We start from the raw sequence: 26,589 nt of genomic DNA on the forward strand, positions 1-26,589 counted from the left end.
CTATTTCATGCTCCTGTCTCCTTAGGGTCTATGAAACAGCCAAAGGCTTTTCTCAAGACCCTTTCAACCCCCTTCTGTTATTTCTTAGGTAATTGAGACAGTTAATAGGAAATGTGGTGTTTATATAGCTTTTGGCATCCGTGCTGCATTATTCTCATGTATTGTGTACCTAAGATATTAGATTGAATTTGATCTTTAAAGGCTATGTAATTCTCGTCAAATGGCTCTAAACAGAGTGGTGGAAGATCCCACAGATTTCAACAGGAGAAATAGATTTTACTCCTATTCAGTGGCTTGATAGAAACACTTTAAGCAAAAGCCTTTTTTTTTCAGTCAAGATTTTAATCACAATGAAATCGTGGCTTAATCTCTGTGAAGACTTAGTTTTCCTGATTTCAGCGTGCCGGATCAGATCCGAAGCACCTCTTTTTTTCCGCTCTGTTGCTGTTTTGAGCGCGGTGCGGCACACACCGAACCGAAACTCCTTTCGTGCTTCCCGTTCGGAACGCTGCCCTCAGGTGCCCTCACCGGCGGCGTAACCAGGGCAATTCTAACAGGGTCCAAGGTTTCCGTTTTGCCCTGTAGCCCAAAACGCCCCGTTTTCCCGCTGTGCCTTTCCCGACTGTACCCGGTCTGCTCTGAGGGGTTCAGCGCCCGGGGGAGCGGCCCCTCCGAGGGGTCCGGGGCGGGCTGGCCGGGGCCGCTTCTCCCGCAGCCGGACACAACTTTCCCGCCGCCCGACGGCACGGCCGCGTCTTGCCACGCTCCGGCCCGCCCGGAGCTGGGGATCGGGGTCGAAAGCGGGACTGGACGGGAGCCGGGATCGGGATCGGGACAGGAGCCGGCACTGGAACTTGACCCGCGCTCTGCCCGCCACCCCCTGGCGGTGACGTCACGGCGCGGTGACGTGTGGCCCGGCGGCGCGGGGGCCGCCGGAAGCGGCGGGAGGCGGCGGGGCCAGCGCGGAGCGGGTTCGGAGCCGCCGGGGCGGCAGCGGCGCGGCCGGAGCTCCTGCCCCTTCCTGCCGTCCTTCCTTCCCTCCGTGCTCCTGTTCCTGCCTTCGCCCCGCTGCAGCGCCGCACAGATGAGCGCGCTCCGAGCGCCCGCCGTGCGGCCGGTGCCGACCTGGCTGCTGCTGCCGGCGCTGCTGCTGCTGGCGCTGCTCCTGCCGGGGCCGCTCCTGCCCGGCGCCGCCGCGGGCGCGGGCTGCGACCTGGAGGCTGCGGACGGCGGCGGCGGCGGCCGGCGGGGAGGACGGGGAGGTGCCACCCCCTGTGCGGCGGAGCCGGCGACAGGTAACGGCCCGCGGGTCCCGCCGGGCTGCCGGCCAGGGGAGGGAGTCTTTCCCGCCGGGTCCGCGGCGCTCCCGGGCGCCTCCGAGCCGCCCCCCTTGGCCGCGGGGCAGCCGCGGTGCGGCTCTGCAGAGGGCGCCGGGCCGGGCTGCGGGGGGTCCGGCTGCGGCGGCGGCGGCACTGCGGTACTGCCCGGCGCGGCCCTTCCCGGGAAGGAGCCGCCGCAGGATGTGTGCGAGGTCCTGTTGAATAGCGATATTGTTGGGAGCCGGAGGCTTCGCTTCCGTGTCCGCTCCCGCGGTGCCGCCCGTGCGGGCTCCGTGTGCGAGCACCGAGCGCGGCTGCGGGGCCGGGGCCGGCGCGGGGGACCCGCCCCAGCACCCCGCGGGTCCCGCTGTGTCGGAGCGCAGCCCCCGCGGCACGGGCGGAGGTTCCATCCCTGCCCTCGGGGGCGTTCGGTTCTCCAGGAAACAGTGGAAAGCATTCCAACCTTCACTTAATTCTGTTAAGAAAAGTGAATATGTTCATACTAAAGCACTTCAGGGCAAATGGTAAATGCCTGCAGTTAAAACCAGCAGTTGGGCTGAAAACGTTTAAAATAATCTAATTTCAACAGGCTTTGATGGCTTTGAATTGCTTATACGCATTCTGAATCTGTCTTGTAATGAGCGGTAGGAAGCTTTACAGTTTTTCAGACACTTCACTTAGGAAAATGGGATTTGCATGCAGGGAAGTGCTATAAAACATTAAAGAGTTTGTCATATCTCATAATGTGCCTTTTAAAAAGCTCCATAATTGGAAGGAGAAGCGTGGCAGGTGGAAGAAAAAGAAAAACCCATACCCCTTCAGAATCAAAGTAGCATGGTTTCTTATCAGAGAAAAACTTCTGATGTTGTTTGGAGTGGTATTGACTCCCTGAGCTAAAATTACTGAACTTCGGTGGATGGGACATGTATGGGTTTTTGCCCAGCCTAACACCTTAACAACATGAATTTTAATTATAACTAATGAAACTTCAACAATATTCACAAAATAACTCTGAGATGGAGACGCAAGGCTACGTGATCTGGCGGTCTTGTTTGAGGACATGACACTTCTGAAATCTGAATTGTCCAATCTGTTGGCTTGCTGTATAAACTAAGGAAGTTGGAACATCCGCAGTCTGTGAAGCAGCAGTTGTACTTCCCAAGGGTGCTGTGAAAATGCTGTATTGGAACAGCTCGCTCTCTCTGTTTTTTTGTTGGTTGTTTTTTTTTTTTTTTAATCATCATTAATCTGGTTGTGGGTGGTATTAAATGGTTCTTGCTATGTATAGTGCTGACGCTTTCTACATTTTGTGCTTAATCAATTTTGATGTGTCAGTCTGTATGGAAAAAAGTAATTTGTTTTTATATTTTATGGACTGAAATACTGAGATGCCTATCAGCCATACCCTCTCCCTCTCAGCAGTGATGAAATACAATCCCTCTTGTCTGGTGAAAAAATACAATTATTTGAGAAATCTATGTTGTAAGTGGGCTTATTGTATTACATAACAGTTTGGTCTGGAAAATAAATACGGTTAAAAGCCATCTTAGAATCAGTTTTAAACTTTAGGAGGTTTAAGCGTAGTTCCATGTTCATCTGGTTGATAGATACGGTATTTCAGTTGATCGTATAAGTTTGCCTGTCAAGTAACTAATCCCCAAATAGTTTTAAATTACTTTTTGCAAAACTGGAAAATCTCTTGAAGGTTGGGAGAAAACCAGATGACTTGTTCTGGGGGTGATTTTAGTTATATTATCTGTCATTTTCTTGAAAGTGAAAACTTGCAGATGCACCATTGAGTTAGGAGGGAATGCCAGCACTTGTTTGGAGAAGAATAGAACAAACGTTTAATTCAGTCATTTTAACAGGTTTGGGAAGTACAACCCAGAAGTTAAAAAGCTGCTATGTATAAAATGCCACACTAGGAAGGGGCTGTAGAACGCTCAAATAGAGATGTTTGGGAAGCAGAGATGTAGGAAATGATTTAGGACTCCTAGTCACAAATTGGTCTAAATGAACAACATGTGGATGGCAAAAGTGGATGTTATCCTTGGGTATGTGAAATCAGTTTAAGGCTTTTGTTTTTTCTTTTTGATTGCACTTTTGTGTTTAGTCTTGAGTATTAAACAACCCAAAAAGTACAGAGGAAAGTAGCAATGTGGATTGAGAGGCTCTGAACCCATGAGTAATTATTTTTTTTCATTGTAGAGTTGCATTATTTTGGTGTGGTGGAAAAGGTTGTGGGATGGGTATGTATGTAAGAAATACTTCACAGAAGCACTGTTTTTTTTAAACTTTTTTCTGTTTTTTTTTTTTTCTGTGGTTCAGATGTAGTTTAAGAGGAAGTAAATTTTAGTGGGTGAGATTTAGATTAAATATAGGCTGGAAAGTTTTTACCTATAACAGTCAAATTACATAGATTTTTAAACAGGTTCCCATTAGAGGTTTATTAGTGGGTTAGAGCAGAAGCTGGCAAAGATAATCTAAACACTTGACAGAAAAGGGATGCAAGATGAATTTTAGGACTAGGGAAGAGCCTAAGATGCTATTTTTGCCATATTTACTCAGGTATTTATATATGTTAGTACTGTTGTTTTGCCTGTGTATATGAGCCTTTTTAACAGTATTTTTAAATGACAGCTAAATATGTAACATCTGACACTGCGTGAAGGTATTTAGTTGTGGTTATGAAAATTGGATCAACAAAACTGTGTCTTCACTGGATGGAACACCATGAGGCTGTTTCCCTACTCACGCTGGCTCAGCTTGTTCCTGAGTTAATTTGGTAGAAAGTTTTAAGGAACTTTCTGTTCTGGGCCTGAAGATGCCACTGGGTTTTTGCATGCTGTTTATTCATTGACTTTTAAGGTGCTTTGTAATTCTGCAATGTTTTTGAATAATTCTGGATTCTTTTCTTGTTTATATTAGATCCATGATCTCGCCTTTGAGGTGAGACAGAGAACCTGGACCTGTATTTGGCGAATAAATTTCTCTCAAATTATGTCTTATAATATTGAGCTAGATCAGTTTGAACTACAGCGCTGCATTGTATTTACTGAAGAAACAATGGACAGCATAACATAACCTTTTCCTTAAAGTAATTGAAAAGATTTTTCTTTTAATTGAGTTTCTATTCTGGAATTAGCTATCATCTTAACATTCTGAGCTCTTCAAATTAATCAGATTTTGGCATTTGAGAAGTGAAGGTTTCTGGAAAACGTGTTTTTAGCTACAATGTTACAATTGGCTTGAGCTGTTCTCCTGTGGGAGGCTGTTGAAGTGTGGCTTTTTTCTCTGGAGTTGACCCCAGCTGGCAATATTGTTAGCACAAGAGAGCTAGTAGGAGTAGGCATGCTCATCCCACTACTCGAAACCCACGAGGAGGGAAGGAGTTCGTGCTCCCTTTCTGCTTTGTACCCGGCTTGCCCCTAGTGCTGATGACCACTGTCTGTTGCTTTAACTTGCTTAGATGTGAAAAGAAACACAGGCAACAGGAAAAATGATGAATTTCTCATCAGACTCTTTCCTGACTTGCTTTAAGCAGTAGCACCAGTGCAAAGAAGAGGGAGGACTGTGTGGGTGAGAGTCAGCAGGGGTGAACAAGGATGGTCTGCTTCCTGTGATGGCACCAAGTGATGGTCTGAACAGAGCTGCTCATAGCATTGTATCACTTAGGTGACTGTGAAACTGTGACCTTTTGGGTCTTGAATAATGCATTTGGAATTTGGTGGTTGTGTGTGAGACTTCATGTGTGGTGGACTAATACAAAGAGAATGATGAATTTGGTCACGTAGCAAAATGCTTTTGCATGATTAGTTTGGCTTGTGCTGGTCTTAAAGTTTGTGAGCTGTGAGACTTTTACCGCTTCCTTAGTAAACTGCTTTTTAAGGCTAGTAGCTTTTGCTACTGATGAAAACTCAACACTACAGGTTTGGGTTTTTTTTTTCTGTTGGGAGGACAGAAATTTCAAGTCCTGTCTCCTCTGAAGGATGACAACTTCAAGCTATCATTTACTTTTTGATAGCATCTCAATGCAATCATCTATCTTGGAAATCTAATTAGTTTCTCAGTTTAATTAAGTTTTTAATTTCATATCATATTCTTTATTTTTACTGGTAAAGAATAGGAGAAATTCAGGAGAGATCTGTGTTTGGATAGCTCAGTCAGCAGTTGACTTGTCATAACTATGACATATAGTTAAAAAAGCTGTGGATGGCTGGATTTGTAGAGGGTTTTGAAGCAAATATTAAAAAACAATTAACCAGGAAGAATCTTGGCCTTTAAGTAGCCGAGTGGCATTGGACTCCCACACAGAGATAAGATATCAAGCACTTGTAACTTCCTTTGCCCATAGTTGAGTATTTTTGCCTTCCAGCCTTCCAGTGTTTTGACTGTAACTCCTCTGTGCTTCTGCTAGTGCATTCTGCACCTTCTGGTGTCCTGTGAGCTTTTTTCCTTGACCATCAGCTTCACCTCTTCTGAAGATTTGGTCTTAGCCTTGTGATTTAGCCAGGTTATTTAGCTGGTATTTTGTTCTTGTCTTACAGTAGTCTGTAGCAGAGCCTTTCTTTAAACTCCTCTCTCCCTGAAATGTTTGGTCCCTGTGTCATCCCTCCCTCAGCAGGTTTTTGTGTTGCCCTTTCAGCTATAAGCTTTCTGAAGACAGCTCTGCATTTCTGAGGACCTCCTACCAGATTCTGGCTAGCTGGTCCTACACAACTTGGGCATGACTCATTTTCTTCTACCTAACTCCAGGGATTCTGATCTATCATGACTTGGTTGAGCTGCCATATATTTGTCAAATGAGGACTGTACCCAGTGACAGGAGCAGTTGATAAGATTTCCTATGATGATACTATCACTGTGAAAAAACACCTAAAAATACAGGGGTTTTTTAATGTTTGTGTGAAGTAAGTTTGATACCCTTTAATCGATTTTTAGCTTGCCTGCTCTAACTTGTATGTTTTTTTTGTATTTAGGATCTGTTCTCAGTTAGCATCGAGGAACACATAGCAAAGAGTTGTGATGTGGGAAAGCTAAGAAAATTAGTGGTGCTTTTTTTTTTTTTTTTTTATTATTAAGGCATTGTCAAAGAATGCTCAGAAGTCAAGAATATGTTATTTTACATAAGTGTTGAGTAATTTACTGCAGAAATCCTGGTGTCTGAAAAGACTTAATTGGGATTAGTCTGTTACATCCTATCTGTGAAACTGACTTTTTAAAATACAGGGGTTTGAGATGTTTATTTTGACCATAATAGGGTGTGTGTAAAGAATAAATAACCACTGTGTTTGTTGTCCTAATATAAGTACATATACATTTTAGAAACCAAGGTGAGTTTCAAGTTATTACATAAGTTAGTGCTATTCTGCCTTTGGTTACTACTAAGTCTCTCCTGTTACTATGGAAACTGTCTTTGCATATCTGAAAGGGGAGGGGTGAATAAAATGATAATGCGTTGTTAAAATTTAGAATCAGCATAAACAGAATGTGATGATTGTCTGGATACTGGAAAATTTGCATTTGTTTACTTGATTCTCCTGAGCACTTCAAATTTAAGGGAGTTTTATTTGTGATAGCTTTCTTCCCTCTGCCCTTTTTTTCTGGATCTTGCTCATTTTCTTTCAAATTCAAAAACCATGGCATTTTTAGAGACCTGGTACAAACATCTTGAAATCTGTGTAATGAGAAGTACTCTAGAGTTTTAACTAAAAACTGTCGTGGAAATTGAAGGTAATGTGCTTGTCAGAACAGTTAAGAATTTGAGCTCACAGCACTCAGAACTGTTGACTCATTTGATTCAACAGAATTCGAATTAACAGGTAAGAACCACTGACCTTTTCAGTCCCATTCCTGTGGTCCCTTGCAAAGATCTTGAAGTATATCTGGAGAAAATTTCCTCTCTATGCAGACAGTGTCAGGCTACTGCAGGTGAATCTTGCTTCTCTTTCTGGATGCTGAGGTGGGAACCCATCACTGATTTAAGGCAGCTTGTATCGCAAACCACAAGCTGCACCACAGAACCTTGTGTTCACTGGAATGGTTACTTGAGGCTACTTGGATTGTGTGAAGCTTCAACTTTTGCAGTAGCTCAGAATTTATAGGAATGCAAAGATAGATTTGATCTTTTTCCTCTAGGCAACGCTTTCTGTTTTCTGCCTTTTCTTCTGCATCATGAAGCTTTTAAAAGCTGTCAGCAGCCCAGCCCTCTGGTACAGTCTCCAGTTAAAATTTTAATACCTGATTTCTTTTGTGTGTACCATATTTCTGTGGTTAGTGTTCATTTGTAAGAAATTGGCATGTTCTCAGCTTCTAAAACTGAGATGAGCAATAAACAGTAGTTTATCTCAACCTATTTAAAGCTGTGTTTAAAAGCAAACAACCTTGTGGTAGAGTATTAATTTAAGCAAGGTTTTGTTGAATGAAAAACTGGTGAAGACATTTTGGTTTTCTAGGCTCTGTACTCCTTGAAAAGGGAAACCTTCCATACCTGAAGGAGTTGTATGAATGCTCTTTCTTGCTTTGTGGTTTAGAATAAAGTAAGGAGCTATTGTATGTAATTATTAAGCATGTGTAGTAATGTGACACAGATAAAGGAACAGTTTTTCTCGGTTCCATCTAGTGACTCTGTGTGCTGAATTACTTAAAATTCAGAGTTTTCTGCAAGTTAAATAAATTGTTTAGAAACAAAATTTTCACACAAATGCTATTTTATTCCTAATAGTAAATAACTCCTCTTGGCTTCTCTGGAGCTTGGTCAACATTAATTCCTGAACGTTTCTTGTTTGTGTGTTGGTTTTTTTTTTTCCCCATGTGTAGCATTTTGATGAATGAGTGAATTGCTCAATAAATGATTTTTTAAAATTTATTTATTCTGTTTACATGGAGAAATATGTTCAGTCAGCTTTGCTAAGAAGTTATCGAGTTTGACTTATAACTTTTGTCAGTCTGCTGAATTTTTTTTTCCAACCACAGATTTTTACTTGAAATGCATTCCTACCCCTTGCCCTCACTAGGTGCAGTAAGAAGCTTGTTTATATGCCCAGCAAATAAAAAGAATGTCTTATGTTGTTTCTCTCTAGTAGTCTTAAAATGACAAGCTTGATTAGTTTTTCCTCATTTTGAAATGCTACACAATATTTTTATTTGAATAACAACAAACAAGAAATATTATACTGTTAAAAACCACACCCAAATCATGTGTTCTGGGATGATTTTGAAACAAATATGAAAGGTAGTTATTCTGAGTAGGAGACTTCCTTCTACTGTAGTTTTAATTCTAGATTGCTATATGTAGAAGGTTGGAAGGTAACTTGCTGTAACATTGTAAACCTGTGTGAAAAATACTGTTGACTTAGTTATTTTCATTGCCTGAAGTATTAAAAATTATTTTGAAGTTAAAATTAAAAGGCTTTTTTAGTGCCAAGTATTGTTTATTGCTTTGCTAAATATGAAAATTAGACTATATAGTATCATATAGTTCCAAAATTTATATTGTCATGTGTCAGGAAGTGAAAATATATTTATATCCTTTCCTACTTGTGGTTTTTAGTTGCACATGAAATGCATGAAGACAGCTCCGTCTTTCTCAGCATATATTTTAATTTTTATTTCAAAAACTTAACTTTGTCAGTATTTTTTTTGAACAGGGCTGCCTCAGTCTCTTGTTCATACCTGGTTCGTGTTCCCTAAATATGTTTACTGAAACTATCAGCGCCATAGAGGGTATTGTAGTTACTTTGGAAACAACACAGCGATATGTCAGTTTGAAGTACAGATAAGAGCCCATGAAATGGATTCTATTGACTTCAGTGTACAAACCTCTATTGTGTATTTATTCACTGGCATTTCATTCTACGGCTGCATTTTAACTAAAGTGGCTTTTTGGTTTTGGTCTTGTGAAACTCCACTTCCGATAATTGGCCTTACTGTGTTAGTGTTGCAGGCAGCGGTGCCAGACCTGTAGCTCTGCAGCCTTTAAAGGATGTTACTTCCTTACTGGTTTAACCTGACCTTGGAGTCGGGTGTTTCTCAGAAAGGAGTGTTCCTCCTTTCTGCTTGTCTCTTTCTTTCCCTCCTGGCCTTTTCTGTGTGTTCCAGTTGCTCACTTGTCACATCTGGAGTTGGACTAGTTTGGGGGAATTGATCAAGATGAAAGTTGTGACTGAATTTTTTTTTTTCCAATCAGTATCAGGTCTTTGCTTCAGTTCAGTGCACAGCTGCACAAGAGCATCTGACAGAAGGTAACAGGGCTGGAGGAAGGTATTATTAACCATTTGAGTAGAAGCCCACTCATGGCAAGTAAATAGTGACTGAGAAAGGTGGGTAAGGGAGACTTAGGTACTTGCAAAAAGCAATGTTTTACACAGGTCTTACCAACTGTGAATCTGAAAAATGACATTCAAAACTGATAAGGAAATACTGAACTATCCATAGTACTTGCAGAGGGAGACTTTTAGATTAGCAGTAGAACCATGATTTTAGTAGGGCTTCTTAAAGAGATTAGTTATTCTAGATTATAGTAACTGATGTTAAATGATAGTAGGTAGTAAGCTTGAATAAAAATCCATGCTTTGGGATGAAACCTTTGTTTCAGGAATTAATTTGGTTTTTGCCAGTTGATTTATTGTAATAGAGGTCATTCTCAAAACTAAAATTGCATGTCTGGTGTAACTTTATTTCTGTTAAGTAAAACTGATGAAATATGATTTTATTAATACAGAATAATAGAAACTCATCCCATACTGATTCAGCTGTAGATGTTTGAAAGAAAAAACCTTCACCTATCTGAACTCTAAATGCATCCAATTGACTATTTTTAAACACTGTTATGAAAAAATCCAAGTAAAACTGGTTTGTTTCCTCTATGCAGTAAACATCCTAAGAAACTATGCATCTGTGATGTGTTTCTCTTTTGTCTCAGAAGCACTGGGAAGCTTGTTTTATGTTGCCTCATGTCTGTTTATAGTATCCTGTGAACAGCAGTCAAGGCTCTAATTTCTCTTGATGTTGACAAGCGGTACGACTTCCTTATTCCAACAGAATGGAACCTCTGTGTGCAACCTGGCCTGTGATCAGGGTCACAGATATCACAATTTCCTTACAAAAGAGTGATGAGCAATCACAGGTACAGCGTTATCTTAACGGAAAGAAAAAGGATGCATCTTCACACAAATAGATGGTTACAAATGGAGCATTAGAAGGGAGTGGAAGTTTGGTGTGCAGCAGGAGGTTGAAGTGGTACTCAAGGTAAACTGCTGTTGCTTGCAGAGGTCTCTGGTGTTTCACAGTATGTGTGACTGTGACAGGGTGATGAGACGGTAGTATTGAAGTGCAAAAAAGTGGTGCAGGGAGAGGAGAGGAAGGAGCTTACTTTAATCAGTACTGTCAAACCATTAAATGTATACTTGGACTGGATTTAACTGATTCATTGGATCTCTGATTAGCTGTATACTTGAGATTTTTTGGGAGTAATAGTGGATTGGTCTTTGGAAAAAGCCTGGTTGTTGCTCAGGAAGAAATACTACAAATTATGAAGACAGGGAAATAAAATACTCATCATTGTCACTTGAAAGGATATGTAAAACCAGAAAATGGTTGAATAAAGCTTGCCAGTCACTGCTTTTATATATATGTTTTTGTTAAGAAAAGAAAATAGGACTTCTTGGTGTTAAAAGACCTGCCCTGTGGCTGTAGTTCTTCAAAACCTAAAGACATGTGTTGGCAGCTGTGGTTTAGGCCTTCAGCCTGTCCTCTTCCTCATGCTGAGCTATTTCAGTTTAGTTGTTGGGTTCATTTTTTTCTGGAATAATATGCTGAAATTAGCTAAACAAAGGCTGAATGAACAGTCGACTGGAAGCAAGGAAGGCCAAGGAGGTGGAGGGGGGGGGATGAAAAAGTGCTATGGCAGCCAAGATGGGTTTTGGGTCTTAGGAGGTGATAGCGAAGATGTGGTAGACCTCTTTGAAATCTTGAGTATTGTGAAGGAGGCAACTATGGGAAGACTGGTACTTATTTTCATGCTATGAGGCCTGGAGGCATTAATTGAAAATAAGGAGAATATTTAAAAATAGATATATCCCCACCCCACTTCCCAGTTTCCAGGGCAAAGGGGCAGAACACACCTGCATGAACAGGTAGAATTGAGCTAGAAAACTCATTACAGCAGACTGTTTTGCAAAATAAAAATGTGTTGTTTTGGGGAAAGATTGTACTTCCATCACCCTTTGTACTGCACCATTTGCTGCTAACTCATCCTCTGCAAGGCTGAACTAGATAGACACCTCTGAGTCAGTGTGGCCAATTCCTATATTTGTGCTAGTCTTATGTGAGACTGTAAGGTATGGTTGTGTTTTTTGAGACAAGACACTTTGACAAAATAGTCGCTCTTTCCATTAGCACTTCAGTTTTGTTTTTGTGCAGATGTTTAAATTGACTGCTAAAGTAGAAAGAATAAGGATAAAGTGCTTAAGATAAAGGAGAATGTCATAATGTTGTAGTAAGCTGCATCATAATTTATGTTGTTAGTTTTTGGGAGGTGTAACTACGTGGGTGTTTTCAATTTGAGGACTGGCAAAATTTTTGCTGGCACTGACTCACTTTTTAAATTGATTTTATTGAACTGTGTTTCTTCTGTTGATTTGTATTGGTTTGCTCTCTCCTAGGACTGAAGTTTCTTTCCTGCTGTAGTGTTTTAGATAGTAGTGTGACAATTTTAGAGGTTGATCAGGTCATTTTTGAAGATCATTCATCCAATTTGCTTTGGAAAATGGGCATTCACTCTGTAGTTCCTACCAGGCCACTCTTATTTGCAGGATGTTGAGGGAAAATCACTAACTTTTCAGACTTTGTGGTCTCTTGTATCTTTTATTCCCCCCCTCCCCCCCCCCAAAAAAAAAAAAAAAAAAAAAAAGGTTTAAAAGACTTCATGGAACAAAAGTAGTTGTTTCACTGCTTCTTGTATGATTGTCAATACTTGAAGTGAAACTGTCTGATCTTGCCTTGGGTTCTGCTGAAACATTTCATGAATGTCTAAGTTTAGTTTGCCTTTTTCAATTTTTTTTTGTACACAATTAAAATGAAAGCGGAAGTGAAACACTCTGCTGGTAACAAGGACATGCTGCACATGAAAACTAAGAAAAGTGTGATGTTCGAAGGAGTGCAAATTGAGTTTGCTTTCTCAGGTCCGTGCTGTATTTTTCATGATTGTAAAGGACAGGCTTAATTCTAGTAAGAGACTGGTTAGTGGCTGGAAAGGAACATATATTTCACGATCAAGACAGAGCTATAATTATATTTTCCTTGGCAAGTTTTGCATTCTGAATTTTGAAGAAGAACTGACTTATATATAAAATTCTTTGGTGCTTTCTGCACACAGATGAAAACAACAGTTTATGTCCTGGAATTAACACAGAGGTTGCCATTTGTGCAACTGCTTGAATGTTTCAAAGAGCTCCTTTTGGTTGGCTAGGTAGTGAATGTAACATCAGAACTTGACTACAGAGCATTCTGTATTTTGTGGAGCCAAAGCATATAAGGCATTTCTTAAAGTATTTTACATAACCCCAGGGTTGTTGGACACCTAGTGGAGAGCATAATTCCTAAGTATTTTCTTAGTGTTGGTATGTGAAGTAAATGTAAGTTAGAGATGTTGTAAAGGTTGAATTATGACGTTCATACTGGTGTCAAGTAGAGCTGCCAACACCAATAATGAAGTTCTCAAAGTATTGCAGTTGTAAGTGCTGGGGCAGGGTAAGTGCTGTACTTGCCCTGTGCATCTTGTCCAAGAGCTGTAAGTAGCCTGTAATATTTGCATGAATCCCGAGCCATTGGCTCTGACATGTTCACATGTTTTATGAAATAGCCTCACCTGATGGTCTTGGATTTCTTGCTTATAAATGTTTTGAAACTTGCTACTCCTTTGGCCTATCTTGAACTGTTGTTAAATAAACAATACTTCAAACTACAAGTTTGAGTTAGTTGGTTTGTTAAATACGAGAAATCCCTTGATTTTACTGATTGTAATTTTTTGTTTAGCAATTAAAATGGATATAAAGTTTAATTGTAATGAAAGCATCTTCAGTTATTTAATTGTTACCCTGAAAGATTTTAAAGACAGTGGGTATACCTAGATATCTGAATATTGGTTAAATATTTCTATGAGAAATTATATTTTATTTTTGTTAAGGTGTCATTATCCAAAGGATGGCTTTCATGCCTCTTCCAGCTCTTGTCCAGTTGTTCCTTTCAGAGGAAACAGGGAAATAATAGTGTGCATTTGGCAGGGTAGGCAGAAAGTTTTGCTGTTGGCCTCAGTGCTGTGTGAAGCATTTGTGGTGGTTACTGGTGAGGTACAGGACCCAGGGTGGAGGAAAGCAGCCAGCCCAGCAGCAGCTGTTACTGCCCACACTGGATATATCCAGCAGCGAGCCTGCTTCCTTCTCTTTGGCTTTTCTGAGTGGCTGTTGCTCATGCCAAGGCTATTGTTGTTATACTAGACTTTGAGAAAGCAGCCTCATCTGGGACCATGCAAACTTCAGACCATGCAAACTTCAAGATGTGGTCAGAAAAACATACTTGGGTAGCCATTATTATGCACAGTTTCTGCTTCACCAGTTCATATTACTTTAATTTGGTGTTTAACGTTGTTGAGTTCGTAGAGCCCAGAGGTGTTGAAGCCCATACCCATGATGTGACTTGATCAGAAGCTTTAAGGATGGGATTCATTTCACATCTCTTGAGGTGTCACCATCTGGGCTCCTTCTCTAACAGAGTAAACTTGTTTTGTCATGAGGTAGAAAACCCTGTTTGGACATATGGATCTAGTCAGTAAGTCTGCTCACTGTTAGATTTCTGCTGAGTGTGAAGAGGATACTCAGTTCAGTTACAGCTCTATATGAGAACTGTTCTAGAAGCAGTGCCTTATTCTGTTATAAGGAGCCTCTAATCTGTTTAGGTTTATATGTAAACTTAAACCCTGTTTAGTCAGGTATTTTTGTCACATTTCTTTCATGTCTTTTAAGTTTTTTGAATGCTACAGAATGAATAATTGCTGTTCAGGTTGGATATTAATTTGGTATTTATGTTTGCAGTGCTTCCTAAGTGCACTTAAGCTTTGTTTTCTATGTGATTTAGCTTTAAAATGCTGCAGGATAAGGTTTCAGCCAATCAGTAATACTACCTAGGAAGCTATAATTACTGTGTTACTCAGGGAAAGGGAGGTGGTGTTAACTCCTTCTCCCCATCTTTGATAGCCTTGTTAGAAATAATTTATCGCTTTCAGAAGGTTTGAGGCTTCTTAGTAGATGACTTATTCACTAGAGAAGATGATCTGTGTTTGCATTCACTTCACCTTTTGAACTGTTTTACTGACTTCATCTGAACATTTGGGTTGCAGCGTAAGGAAATTTTTTAGGATGTAATGTTTCATAATATATTTGGTAAAATTTTAAAAAAAAGTTTTATCTGTTGCATTTGCCTTGCTTCCTTCCCCCCAAAAAATCCTCTGCATGTTTTGAATGTTCTGGTTGTGTACCCCAACCCTCCTTAACAGGCCTTCTCAGTTCATTTGATTTACCCCTTATTTTTTGCTCGAAGTTAAGAATGGAAAAGGAATATTGACGAGCTAAATGCAGCATTTTTCTATTGCTAAACTTTTGCTTCAGGAGTTGCGTGGATCTTGTAAGATGCTGGGTGCAGTAGAACATAACTGAAAATGCTGTGTAGGTTCCAGAAAGAATTTCCCTGCTTTACTAAATGTATTTTTTTTGGTGGATGTGAGATGCACAGATGGTTTTAGATCTTTCTGCCTATGTTCATAAGGAATATCAGAAGTAAAGAGTAGCCATCAGCTAATGTGGTTCTGAAAACTCATAACAGAAGTATTTTAGATCTGTAGATAAGACTGAAGCACAGCTATGGAAAAAGGAAAGAACAATTCCACCTCTGCATTAACTGCATCAGGGAACTTCAAGTAACGCTTTGTACTTCATAGCAGAATGTTGTGCTAAATTAGAAGTAGTGATATCCTCGCCCACAATTGTTCAGTATCATGCAACCGTGATTGGTTTAGTCACAAGCAGAATGCTGGGCTGCCTACTCTGCTTTGGAAGCTACCATAGCCCTGGAGTTGCTCTTAGTGGTTCATTATTGTTCAAAGTGTTTGCAGTTGGAAGGATGAGAGTTGTGGGCATTGTCTTTTTTTTTTTTCTGATGGCATAGGCTTGTCTTTAAAAGATATCAGAGAGACAGAGAAAACCCAGAATCTTCAAGAGTGTTTGGTGACATATAATCTGCAGTTTGTTAGGAGGCTACAGTTGTTCTGCATTTGAGGATCTTTTAGAAGTTGTTGGGAATATCTTATAGGATTCTTCTGAGTGTCTTCATTTTTTTTGGACTAGCACTGGAATCTGCAGAGAAGTCTTATCTGTTGTCTGTGATTAATGCAAGTTGTAATAAATGAACACTTATGCTTAAGTTCTGTACTGTAATTTTGAGACAGCTGAATGTGTTTCATGTAGTTAAGACTTCTAGAAATCTGCAGGATAACTCTTTAAATGCAAATATTTTAATAACTAAATAATATATTTAGAAGTACTGATTTTTCTAGTATAGAATGACTTATTCTGTCATATAATTTTTTAACTTAATGTCTTTTTTTTTCCTTGGGCAAAACTCTGTCTTTGGATGCCCGTCCAACTTGACCTTCACTTTTGGTCACACCTGTTATTTACTTCCTCAGTTGAATGTCCAGTGGAACTTGCTAAGTGAGGTATTCAAAAAATATTCCAGGAGTAAATTTCTATGCAGCTTTTGCTTTTATGTTGTTTATGAGGTGGTTCACCTCAGATAGGGGGTAAATGATGTGAGGGCGAGTACTTGAGAAATCCAGAGCTTGTTCTTAATAAATATGATGCAAAGCAATTTAGATTAGTTAAGGTTTCATTACTGTCTGAATTTATTTTAACTTGTTGTGATTTCTACCCAATTAATGAATGCCTGTATTATTTCAGTCAGAGTTGATGATTGATCCAGCATTTAATGTTGGAAATGATTTTTGTGTTCAGTCAATATATGCAAAAGGACCTTTATTTGTTGTGTGGCAGTGTTAATGTCTCCTCTGAACTGGGACCTTTCTTAGGTAAGGTCTACTTACATAGTAATGCTTGTAAATAACTGAATATTTAATGAATATTAAATATTCTGTAATTAAAAGTAGCATAGTCAACTTTCAGCAAAAAAATATGTCAAAGTTAACTCTTCCATTCTGTCCATGCACCTGCTTGGTCCAATATGTGATGTCCCAAGCAGCTGTAGAAAGAAGTCTTTCTACAGTCTGTCCCAGACTGTAGAAAGAAGAGAGTAACTAAGGAGAGGTTGCCAGTCTGGCCTCATGAATGTTTAACAGAAGGTGGATACTGACTGAGCACGGATAGAGAAACTAAGTAAAAGTTGCCAGTGGAATAAGGGATGGGTGGGGAAAAGTTCTGTAAAGGGAGAGTACCAAAGATTGTCCATGATGCACAATCCATTGTAAAAAGGCTGCATTTGTTTAGAAAAAAAAACCCTCTTGGCATTAACAGCATACTATCCTAGAGACATACAGGTCTTTGGGATAGCAGTGGTGACAAATTTGTTTTGTGTAGGGTTTAAAGGGTTGCATACGCAGTTCCCAGCAGTAAACAAGTCAGGAAGCTGTGCAGTGTTGCTCAGGATTATTCCTTGTCTCTCATTCTTTTGGTGTGTTTGCTTGTGTAATCAAATAGTATTTTTTTACCTGTATAAAGTTTATAACTATATAAGAAACAATTATAAAGCAAGACAGAAATGCTAAATTAAGAACCATCTTTAATTTTGTGGTTTATTTTTATATGAGAAATGTGGTGATTCTGAAACTTTCCACTCTGAGGGCGCCTGGCAAGTTACATTGTGAATTCTTTATTCCACTCATGGCATAGTCTTGCATACTTTTGTTACGTGACTGAAAGTTCTTAGCTAATTCATTGACAAAGCACCTTTGTTTTTAGGGTAAGTTTACTTTTTTTAAAAAAAACTTCGTTTAGCAGAATTTGTGTTAGTGTATGCACAAGAATGGATTGTCCAAAAAATTACTAGTACTGAAAATACACTGCAAGAAAGCCTAAATGCTTTTTTCCCTTTTCTATACATAATTTAGCTTTACTTATGACTATTTCTTTACTTCCAAAGACTTGGAGGATGCATGTATCACATTCTTCTGTTACCTCGTTTTTTAAAAAGTATTAATGGAGTCAAATTTTGGATGTGATTGTAGATCTTCACAGACTGTCAAAATATTGTGTTCAGAACTAAGTGGTCTTGGACAATATTTTTGCTGCATTCATAAAAGAGCAAACTTACTTGCATTTCTACAGAGCATCTATCACTGTCTGTTATTCACAACTGTATTGTTAAAATTTCACTTCCTGATAGGAGAGAGGATTCAGTTTCTGTGGGATCAATTTTAACTAAAACATTGGTGTCTTCTTCTTTAAGCTAAAAGTCATGTATATTATCCATGATGGTGTAATGTAGAAATCCATGGAGACTCCTTAGGGAGTTGTATTTTTTCCCAAAGACTGCTCTTGCAGACAATAATTGATGCTATTCACAAATAGGCTTTTAGGCATATTACTGTGTGCTTCTGCCCCCTTGCTGGTCCAGAAGTAACTGGTTAAAACCTTGTTTAAGAACCTAATAATTACCTTACAAATTTAGAAAAATAAATAGCTTATCTAATATCTTGAAATAACCTCTCCCTGGAGCTTGAGAAAGGATATTGCAGGAAGTCTAGCACATAGTTGCAGCACAGCAATTTAATATAACTCTTCCTAACAAAAAACATTTACTAGTTGCCTTGTGTCCTGAAGTGTGAAGACTTGTTCCAGACTGCTTGATTTTTATCTTATCTAAAATAAACATGGCTTTATGTTCCAGCATGTAGATCTCACTTGGAAAAAAGCTTGATGTCTGGACATGAGGATCAATAGAACTTATTGTCATAATGGTGTATTACACCATGTAAAGACAGTTTGTCTTGTTTTTTCTTTTTTTTTTTTTTTTAACTAGTAGCTTTTGAAAATACTATCAATTGGAAAAAAACCCTCACTGTTTGGTTTACTTCCCTTTATTTTCTATCATATGTTTTTTGCGTATGAAGATCTCCCCTTTCTTCCTTTGAAATTCTTCTCATTCTGTTTAGAGATGAGCAGAACAGCACACAGTACTCAAGCAAGGAAGGTGTAATTACCTCTGATTTTCTCTCTTTAGCAACTTTTTGTAGCTGCTTATTAAGCAAATAACTTAATGTAGTTAACACCAATTAGCAGTCTTTCTGGTAAGAAGTTCTCTAAAACATTCCAATATGTTTAATTACCTTGGGTGACTTAGTGTGGAGATCAACAGTGGTCAGCTGTTCTGTCCCTTCACCTCCACGTCTCCCTCTCTGCAGCTCAGGCTTGGATTTCTCTGCAAATTGTCATAGATGGCATTTTCTGTTAAATGCTTTCCTTTGTCAACAGCAAAACAGGAAGGAAGGAAGAAGATCATTATGCTCAGTGTAATTTCTGCAATTGAACTTGTAGCTTTCCAGCACTGACAGGGAAAAGGGTCTCAGTGTTTGTTTCAGGTATAAACTGCATGGTTCTAAACCTCTGAGTACATAAGATGTGTTCCATATTTCTCTTCTGCATTTATATCCTGTCTCTGAAAATTGTATTTTGTTTTGTTTTAGATGTTGTACTCTCTCTTCTGTGGAGTACAACAGCTTTTGAAAAGGATTTTGTATGATTTACTGGCTGTTGAATTTGTCTTCAGGTAAGATACTATCTCACCTTGAAAAAACAAAGTCAAAGCTTTTCAGGCAGAATTGAATGTAGCTGTTTTTCTCCTGGGATATATTTATGCAATATTTATTGTATTGATGAGGGAAGAGAAAAGGCACTCCCGTAGGCTGAGCAAAAAGAGGCATTAAAGGGAGAGGTAATTTTCCCATATTTAGTGAATGTGTTCAATAGCAGGCAAATGGAGGACATTGTGTCAGGAATCTGTGGCTCTGTGTGTCCAAGAATTCCTGTGGATTCAAACTGAAACAAGGCAAAATTTTCTTGGTTTCTGCTAATAAAACATTTTACATACCAAATAAGGAATGGTATGATTTTTTTTTTTACTATTAAGAAACAACATTTTATTTACATATTATGCACATTTTTGCACAAAACTTCTTTGGTAATATTGCTTAGATTCTAGTGAGTTAAGTATTTCCAATTGAGTATGTAATTATGGGAATATTATTTCCTTTAATTTCAACACAATTCTTGTCTCTCTTGTCCCCTAACAGAAGAGAAAGTATTTTCCTGGCTGTGAATTGAGCACTGTGCTAAACCACAGGGTGGTGGTTCTAGTTGTAGACTGCTCAGCGATGTGCTAAAAGTGATTATGTTCGCTTCCTAAGTCCTGCCTGAGGCGTGTGCAAGCTGAGTTAAATATTTGCACCCATACAGAAAATCTCAAGACTGACTTATGAAATCATCTTTCTGTTATCTTCCTGATTAGTTACTGACGCACCAGAGGCTGCAGCTTCAGCTTGCACTGGGCTTGTGCTGCAGTTTGTGCTCCTGTCTGGTGCTTGTGCCAGGGACCTGGGAGTGTCTTGGCAGTGGGGCTTTGGCCGGAGCAGGGAAGATGCTAATGAGAAGAGAGAGGTTTTTGAGTTAGTTTGCAGTCTCAGAGGTGACAGGAAGACAAGATGCAGCAGACATAGCTCTGTGTTTGGCCTGATTTCCTTGTTTCTGCTTGAAGCCTCTGTGAGGTGTGGCTTCTATCAGCCACATCTTCGTGTGGGTGGGTAACTCGCTACACTGCAGAAAACAGATTAAACTAATGTAGAGTGTGCAGGCAGAGCTGGGGTGGCACTTTTAGGTTTGGATCAAGATCGTGGGGATGACTGAATGGATTCTAACTGGCATTTTTTGGAGGAAAAATATAAAATGAAACTGTTGCCCAGGTTTGTTCTTTTTAGGTTGCCATTCGGCCTAATTTCAATAAGGTGGAAAACCATTCTCCCTTCTGTGTTTTACCGGGCTACTGCAGGTGTTGTTCATATGTAGGTCAATGGGCCTGTGCTCAGTTATTGTTATATGAGCTTGGCATGTACTGATGTAGTTTGTTACGTAGCAATACCTACTGGAATAAAAGTAAAACATTTTGAGGAAGTGCAAGTCTTCAGACCTCATTTGTATCAAGATGTCCCTTTGAAAAACTGGAGCTAAAATCCTACTTGTGTTCATTTTAATTTTATGCAGTTGCTTGTGTTCTGTTACTTCAGATATTTTTTATTTAGCAATAGTCTGCACTCTTATTTGTCCTGATGAGTATAGTGGGGTTTTTTGTGCATACATAGAATTATGTTATTCTGACAAATGCTGATCTAATTTGAAAAGTGCAAGTGGGTGTTTAAGCATATAAAAGCTTATCTCCTTTTATGACAGCCCTCACCCTCATGCTGTCTCTTTTTTGGAGTCATTTCAAATAGGCCCACAGGTAGAAAGCCCTTTCAGATAAGAAGAGCGTGTTCTTGTGTTCATTTAAAGAATTGCTTTTTTTTTAAAAAGTGAATATATGATGTTGCATATGATGGAGTGTGGGCAGGAATTACTTGTTACTTGTTTTTGGAAGAAATGGAATACTTGCTTTTAAAATAAAAGGATGTAAAAATCCATGTTCTGGAGCTGGTTATTTCATTTGTCACCACACTGATCTGCATTTATGGAATTTCCTGTATTTGTTTGGCCTGTTCTGGAAAAGTACATGTAAATGATGGCAAAAGGAATGATTTCTTTCAAAGCAGTGCTTTGGTAGCAACATAGGATTGTATTTTTAGTTAAGTAGATTTTTTTATTATTTCTGCAGGTATTTGCAGAATTTTGTTGTAATTTGAAAAGTTGTACTTGACTCTCAACTTTCCTGTTATTAAAGTTAGGGTGTTTTGGAGTCTGTACTTGGGATAGTATATACTTAATTTTTGCCACAATCTGATACTCTTACAGTCCTGTCTATGGCTTTAAGTAGTGGTATAATATTTATTTTAATTGCCAAGCCAAAGGAATTCTAATAATCAGGTCTTACTACAACAGATAATCCCTTTTAAGGGATCAGTAAATCAATAACCATGTGATCTTGTATGAAACAAGGGAATTTAAAGAACCCAAGTGTTTAAGTTTGTTTGTTAAAACTTCTGTTGAAATAATTACAATTCTTGGGAAAAACAAACAAACAAACCAACCCAAAAACGAACAAAGAAACCCTTAATGCAGAGATTAAATTTTACTGCGAGTAATTTACATTACCTGCTGACTTCTATATTTTCCAGACCTTTAGAGTTAAAAGCCCAGTGAAACTTGCAATTGTTTACACTGTTACATTTAGTAAACTTAAGCAATGTTTGCTGCACTGATTTCTCCATATTAGTTTGCTACTTGAGACTGATTCAATATTGTTACTTAAAAATGTTATTAGCTTTACTCTGCTTACTAGGTAAGCTATTCCTGGCAATTGTTAAAGAAAAGGTTTTAATTGATTGCATTAAAACCTACCCTTAAGTAATGCCCAAGTTCAGTATGCAGTTACATGGAGCAGCTGATGCTGTTCAGAAAAGGTTGGAATGAATTCTTGTTGGTGTTCTGTTTAAGCCCTGAATGTGTTTCAGAGTTTTCACCTTCTCTAGGATGCTGCTGTGGGTAGTTATACACTACTGAGCTCAGTATTTTTCATGTTGAGGTAGAACTTGTTTCAGCTTAAGAAATGATCTACTGGAATAGATTTGGATACCTTTTCAGGGTGTTGGTTCCATTAATTCTATCTCCTTAGTTTCACTTCAATTTATCTGATTTTGGTTGTTTTATTAGTGCAATAATAAATGCAATCTTTTCTACAGCTTTCCAGTCAAAATATGGCTAAAGTAAACTTGCAAATAATTATTTTTTGTAAATATATTAAATGTTTTTTGTGATGTGGTTTTTTTACACTGCTCTAAGTCGATCAGTAAAAGTGATGATTTACTGTCTTATCTCTTTTTCAACCTTTTCCACACCCTTCTCTTTCCCTTCCCACTGCTCTTAACTGCAACTTCGCTAACAGCATCTTGAATCTTATTTTTGATCAAGATTGCAGTTGTAGTGCAGTAACTTATGTAACACTTTTTCATTAATTGATTTTGTAGCTTATAAAACCAACAAAAGCATTTTGAAACAGCCCTGTGTTTTCTTCCCTATGTCTGCATATGAAAATTGCTAATCGTTCTCAAAATATTTATCTTTAAACTTTGTAAATGGCATACAGCCATTAAAACTTTTTAATGTATTAGTCCCTAGGGAATCTCAGATACCTCAGTTTTTAAATCACTGAAAGGAAAGGTGAGGCTTCTTACCAAAACAACATGGAATCTTGCCAGAGCTTTAGAAAGCTAACCTTGTGAGGATGCTTCTTTACTCTAACCATGGCACAGATGTGTAGACTTGTACAATAGATCTCACTTAAAAGTGTGGGTTGTCATTCATTTGTGGCTAGACATGGCCATGTAAAATAGATTCTAGCTTTTTACCTTTATAAGATTGTGTGTACAAAATATCTCTTAGCATGAAAAGTATTTCTTATGGAACTACAAGATGCAAAGCAACTTTATACAACATAGTGTAGCTTTAAAAAAACCCCTCATTCTTGGAGCAAATGTACCTGTTCTTGTTGAGATAAATTCTTTCTTCAGAATGGTTCCTGCCCTATTTTCAAGCTCTGGGCTTCTGTGGGCATAACAATTCTTGACACCCTGTTCTCCTAGCATGCCTTAAGTTCAGCTGAAACTCATCTCTCTTCCTCATGTACAATGTGTTGGTTGTAGCTGATACATACAGATTTTATGAAGGCATTACTTAGGAGAAGTTCATTTGTATGCATGAATACTTACTATTGACATAAGGAATACATGTTGAAAGGAAATAAAACCTGTGCACAGATGATTCTATTTGGGATTTAATCAGGTTTTTCCAAGGGCTTCTTCAGTCTTGCCTTGTTCTTTCTTCTGTTTGTTATCATTAGGTATTTACTTCATACTTTGGGATGTAAATGTGCTGGGTCAGCACTTGCATGAAGAGAACTTCAGCAAATGTTTTAAATGTCAGAAGAGTTTTTTTTTTTATGTTTCTCTCTTTTGATGGTAACTGGAAACTTTTACAAGTGATACCTTTTAGGTGTTAATTTAAACATTAGTAAAGAAAGTAATGAAATTGAATGAAAGGGGGAAACTATTTCCTTTGTGTTTTAATAGAACAAATAGAAAATGTAGCATTTTGTTTTGGAGAGTAAGGCATAAATATGCTACCCATTTTCTTGTATCAACTGCATGACTATTGTGCTCAGTATTCCTCAGAAGTACAGAATAGAAAAACACTGTCCCCCTGCCCCCAGCTGATGACTTGCTATAAAAATTGCTTTAAAATTGTTACAGACAAGATTTAAAGCAAAGTTTTATACAGAAAAGATTTAAAGCAAAGTTTTATAACAAATATAACACAGTTTATAACACTGTGTTATTATAGAAAATATTAAAACATTTTGGTGGTTGATAGATATGACTGAATACTTGATTTTTAGATGTCAACTTTATCAGGTATTGCATTTAGGGCATGAGAGTAGGCCTTGGAGATAAAGCCTAGAGAATATATGTTCCTTGTATTTGATTAAACCAAAGTAAAATTACAAAGCAGAATAGTATTACAAAACATGCCTCTCTGAGATGTGAATGAAGAACTTCAGATGCACTTTATTGTCTATGAAAACCATAAACCAGCAACAGAACACTGAACAAAACCAGACAGAAACCCCAACATATTTGAAAACAGTCCTGATTTAGTAAAAGTGTTTTTTCTGTATGGTCTATTTGTAATGTGTTTCAGTGGGAAGCAGAAAGTGTTGTGTGAAATTAACTTCCTGGGGTTTTTGAAAATGGAATCTAATTGAACGTATTGAAGTAGAATTAATCTTTCATGGTTTTGGTTTGTTTTTATTTATGTTTAATGACGGGCAAATGGCTTTTTTTATTTTGGGAAGTCACTTGCTTTTTGATATTGAAAATGATGGACTGCCTATATGTGTTGATATTTGATATATTAAGACGAGGTAATGTAGTGGAAACACTTGTCTGTTGCAGTTTGACTCTGTGCCTGTTTTCCTACTGCTGTCTGTTACGGAGAGCAAATAGCAACAGAAGCATTGCTAATGCTGTGCATGAGACACACAGCTCAGCTCTGTTCACAGTATGTGTCCAGCAGAGTTAAAAAACAAAATTAAGATATTAATTATCATACTTTATTTTTTCAAATATGATAGATACAAATCAATTAGTGTTTAAACTTATGTAATTGTCTAAAATATAGACTGAAATTTTATGTTTAAATAAATTATATGTATATATGTCATAAAGTACTTATAATGACTCTAGGAAGTAAAAGTAGTCATCATCTGAAAAAAGCATACTATCCTTCATTTCATCTTGACTTTTCCCAGTGTATATCAGGAACATAAGACATAAGACTTAAGAGTAGATTATATATCACAAAGTGTTATTTGCTACATTTAAAGATATCGTATACCAATATTATTTCGCAGTTGGTTGTAACCTCAGTTATCACAGTCTTAAATTATAAAAGATCTTTATACTTCCTTGTTGTTCCCTTTGAGCTTTCCCTAAGTATACTTCTGGCTGTGTCTTATCTTGAGAAAGCTGTCATCTCATGCTGCCTGTAATAAAAATTTAAAAAAGCCTCTGAAGAAAGCAAAAAAGTCCCCAAACATAAACTCATTTGGCTTTGTGTAGCCAAGTGTCACAGTTTGTCAACTTTGGGATGGATTCTACTATGCTGGTTTTTTTATAGTCCTGTGTATTTAATTCTTAATGCGTGCTCTGGCGCCAAGGTTTTGGAAAATGGATCTTGAATGAAGGCACAACATAAATTACAGCAGTATTTGGGGCAGACATGCACTTAGCAGACACCTTGGGCTTGCTGGTATATGTTTGTAGAGATGTGGTGTCTCTCAAGACCTACTGTTTATGGTGTGGGACTGACTGCCGCCAAAGCCAGCTATGCCTGGAGCTTGTGACTTCCCCAGGCTCTTGGGGAGAGCCATGGAGAAAGGACAAATTCTGATTTTGCTGGCAGTGGTGGTAGAAGCTTTTTTGTCAAACGTTGAGGAGTTTTATTTGTGTTTGCAATTACTTCATCTCCTATAGTATTACCCTAGTCTGTTTTAGGTTTTATAAGGCCACAAGATCCTTGAAAAAAACTTGGAAAAACACTTGATGGTGTTAGTTGCAATAAGTTGTCTCAAACACAGCCTTGTCCTATGCCTCCTAGTAGCAAAAACCAGGATCTAAACAATGAGGTGGAGTTTTTCACTCAAGCAGTGTAAATGTTGTTACACTGCATTAATTCAATTTTTTTTTCAGCTTATTGATCACCTAGCATGTAGCTGGTTAGATTCAGTTGTAACATGAGGCATGTCAGGACCAGAGCTAAGCAGCACCATTGGCTATAAAGTGCATTTCTCTGCTTCTGCATGGATTTCCTCCTCCTCACCTGCACCATTGCTGTCGCAAGTGTTTGTGCAGGCGCATAGAGAACAAATTCAGACAGAATCAATTTCCTGATCCTTCCTGCAGCATGATTGCAAAAATGTGCTTGCACTGGTACAAGAAAGGAGAAAGTACAGGGACAGGAAAGAATGGTGGGGGCACAAACAATTAGGAATCCTTTTAGCATTAGTCTTTGGCTTATTCTGCCTTAGAGCATATGTGAAATTATTGCCTTGGCTTTTCCTTGCATCCTGAATATGCTTGTGCAGTTGGGGAGCAGCTGACAGTGTTTGAAGCTGTACAAGTAGTATTTGGTGATGTGTGTTCAAGCAAATGCAGAGTTTTTGGGGACCTTACTGTTTCCTTCTGTATGCAACCACTTGAGGTTTGTCTAAAGGTGGAATATTACTGCTTTAAACTTGTATCCAGATTTTATCTAACTCGTTTAGATGGGAAGAACCATGTGTGAACTTGTATGAACTTTTTTAAAAACAATCAGTCTGAGCTAAATCTCTAACATGATAGGACTTATTCTAGGTTTTGGAGTTCTTGTTTAATTGAATTGAGTTTCCCTTTTTCTACTCTGAGTGATTCCAGTGCGTGACTTTATGCGCAGAGTATGCTCATTGT

The 26,589-nt window shown here is 38.6% G+C and overlaps 1 protein-coding gene across 4 annotated transcripts in view; it reads left to right on the forward strand.

The window, feature by feature from the left end:
• The first annotated feature begins 1,069 nt into the window (after positions 1-1,069).
• STIM2 (stromal interaction molecule 2) overlaps positions 1,070-26,589 on the forward strand; it is an 82,691-nt gene continuing 57,171 nt past the window's right edge. For 2 of the 4 annotated variants that reach the window (XM_050337694.1, XM_050337690.1), the window contains exon 1: positions 1,070-1,295. In XM_050337694.1, the coding sequence (XP_050193651.1) occupies positions 1,085-1,295 (211 nt within the window). In that variant the 5' untranslated portion in view covers positions 1,070-1,084. Of the gene's footprint in view, positions 1,296-16,352; positions 16,459-19,105; positions 19,152-26,589 lie in introns of those variants that run through there. The other 2 variants (XM_050337691.1, XM_050337692.1) reach the window with 2 other exon arrangements.

Source organism: Myiozetetes cayanensis, unplaced genomic scaffold (genome assembly GCF_022539395.1).
Source record: "Myiozetetes cayanensis isolate MyiCay16 unplaced genomic scaffold, myiCay2020 scf7, whole genome shotgun sequence".
NCBI classification, from domain to species: Eukaryota; Metazoa; Chordata; class Aves; order Passeriformes; family Tyrannidae; genus Myiozetetes; species Myiozetetes cayanensis.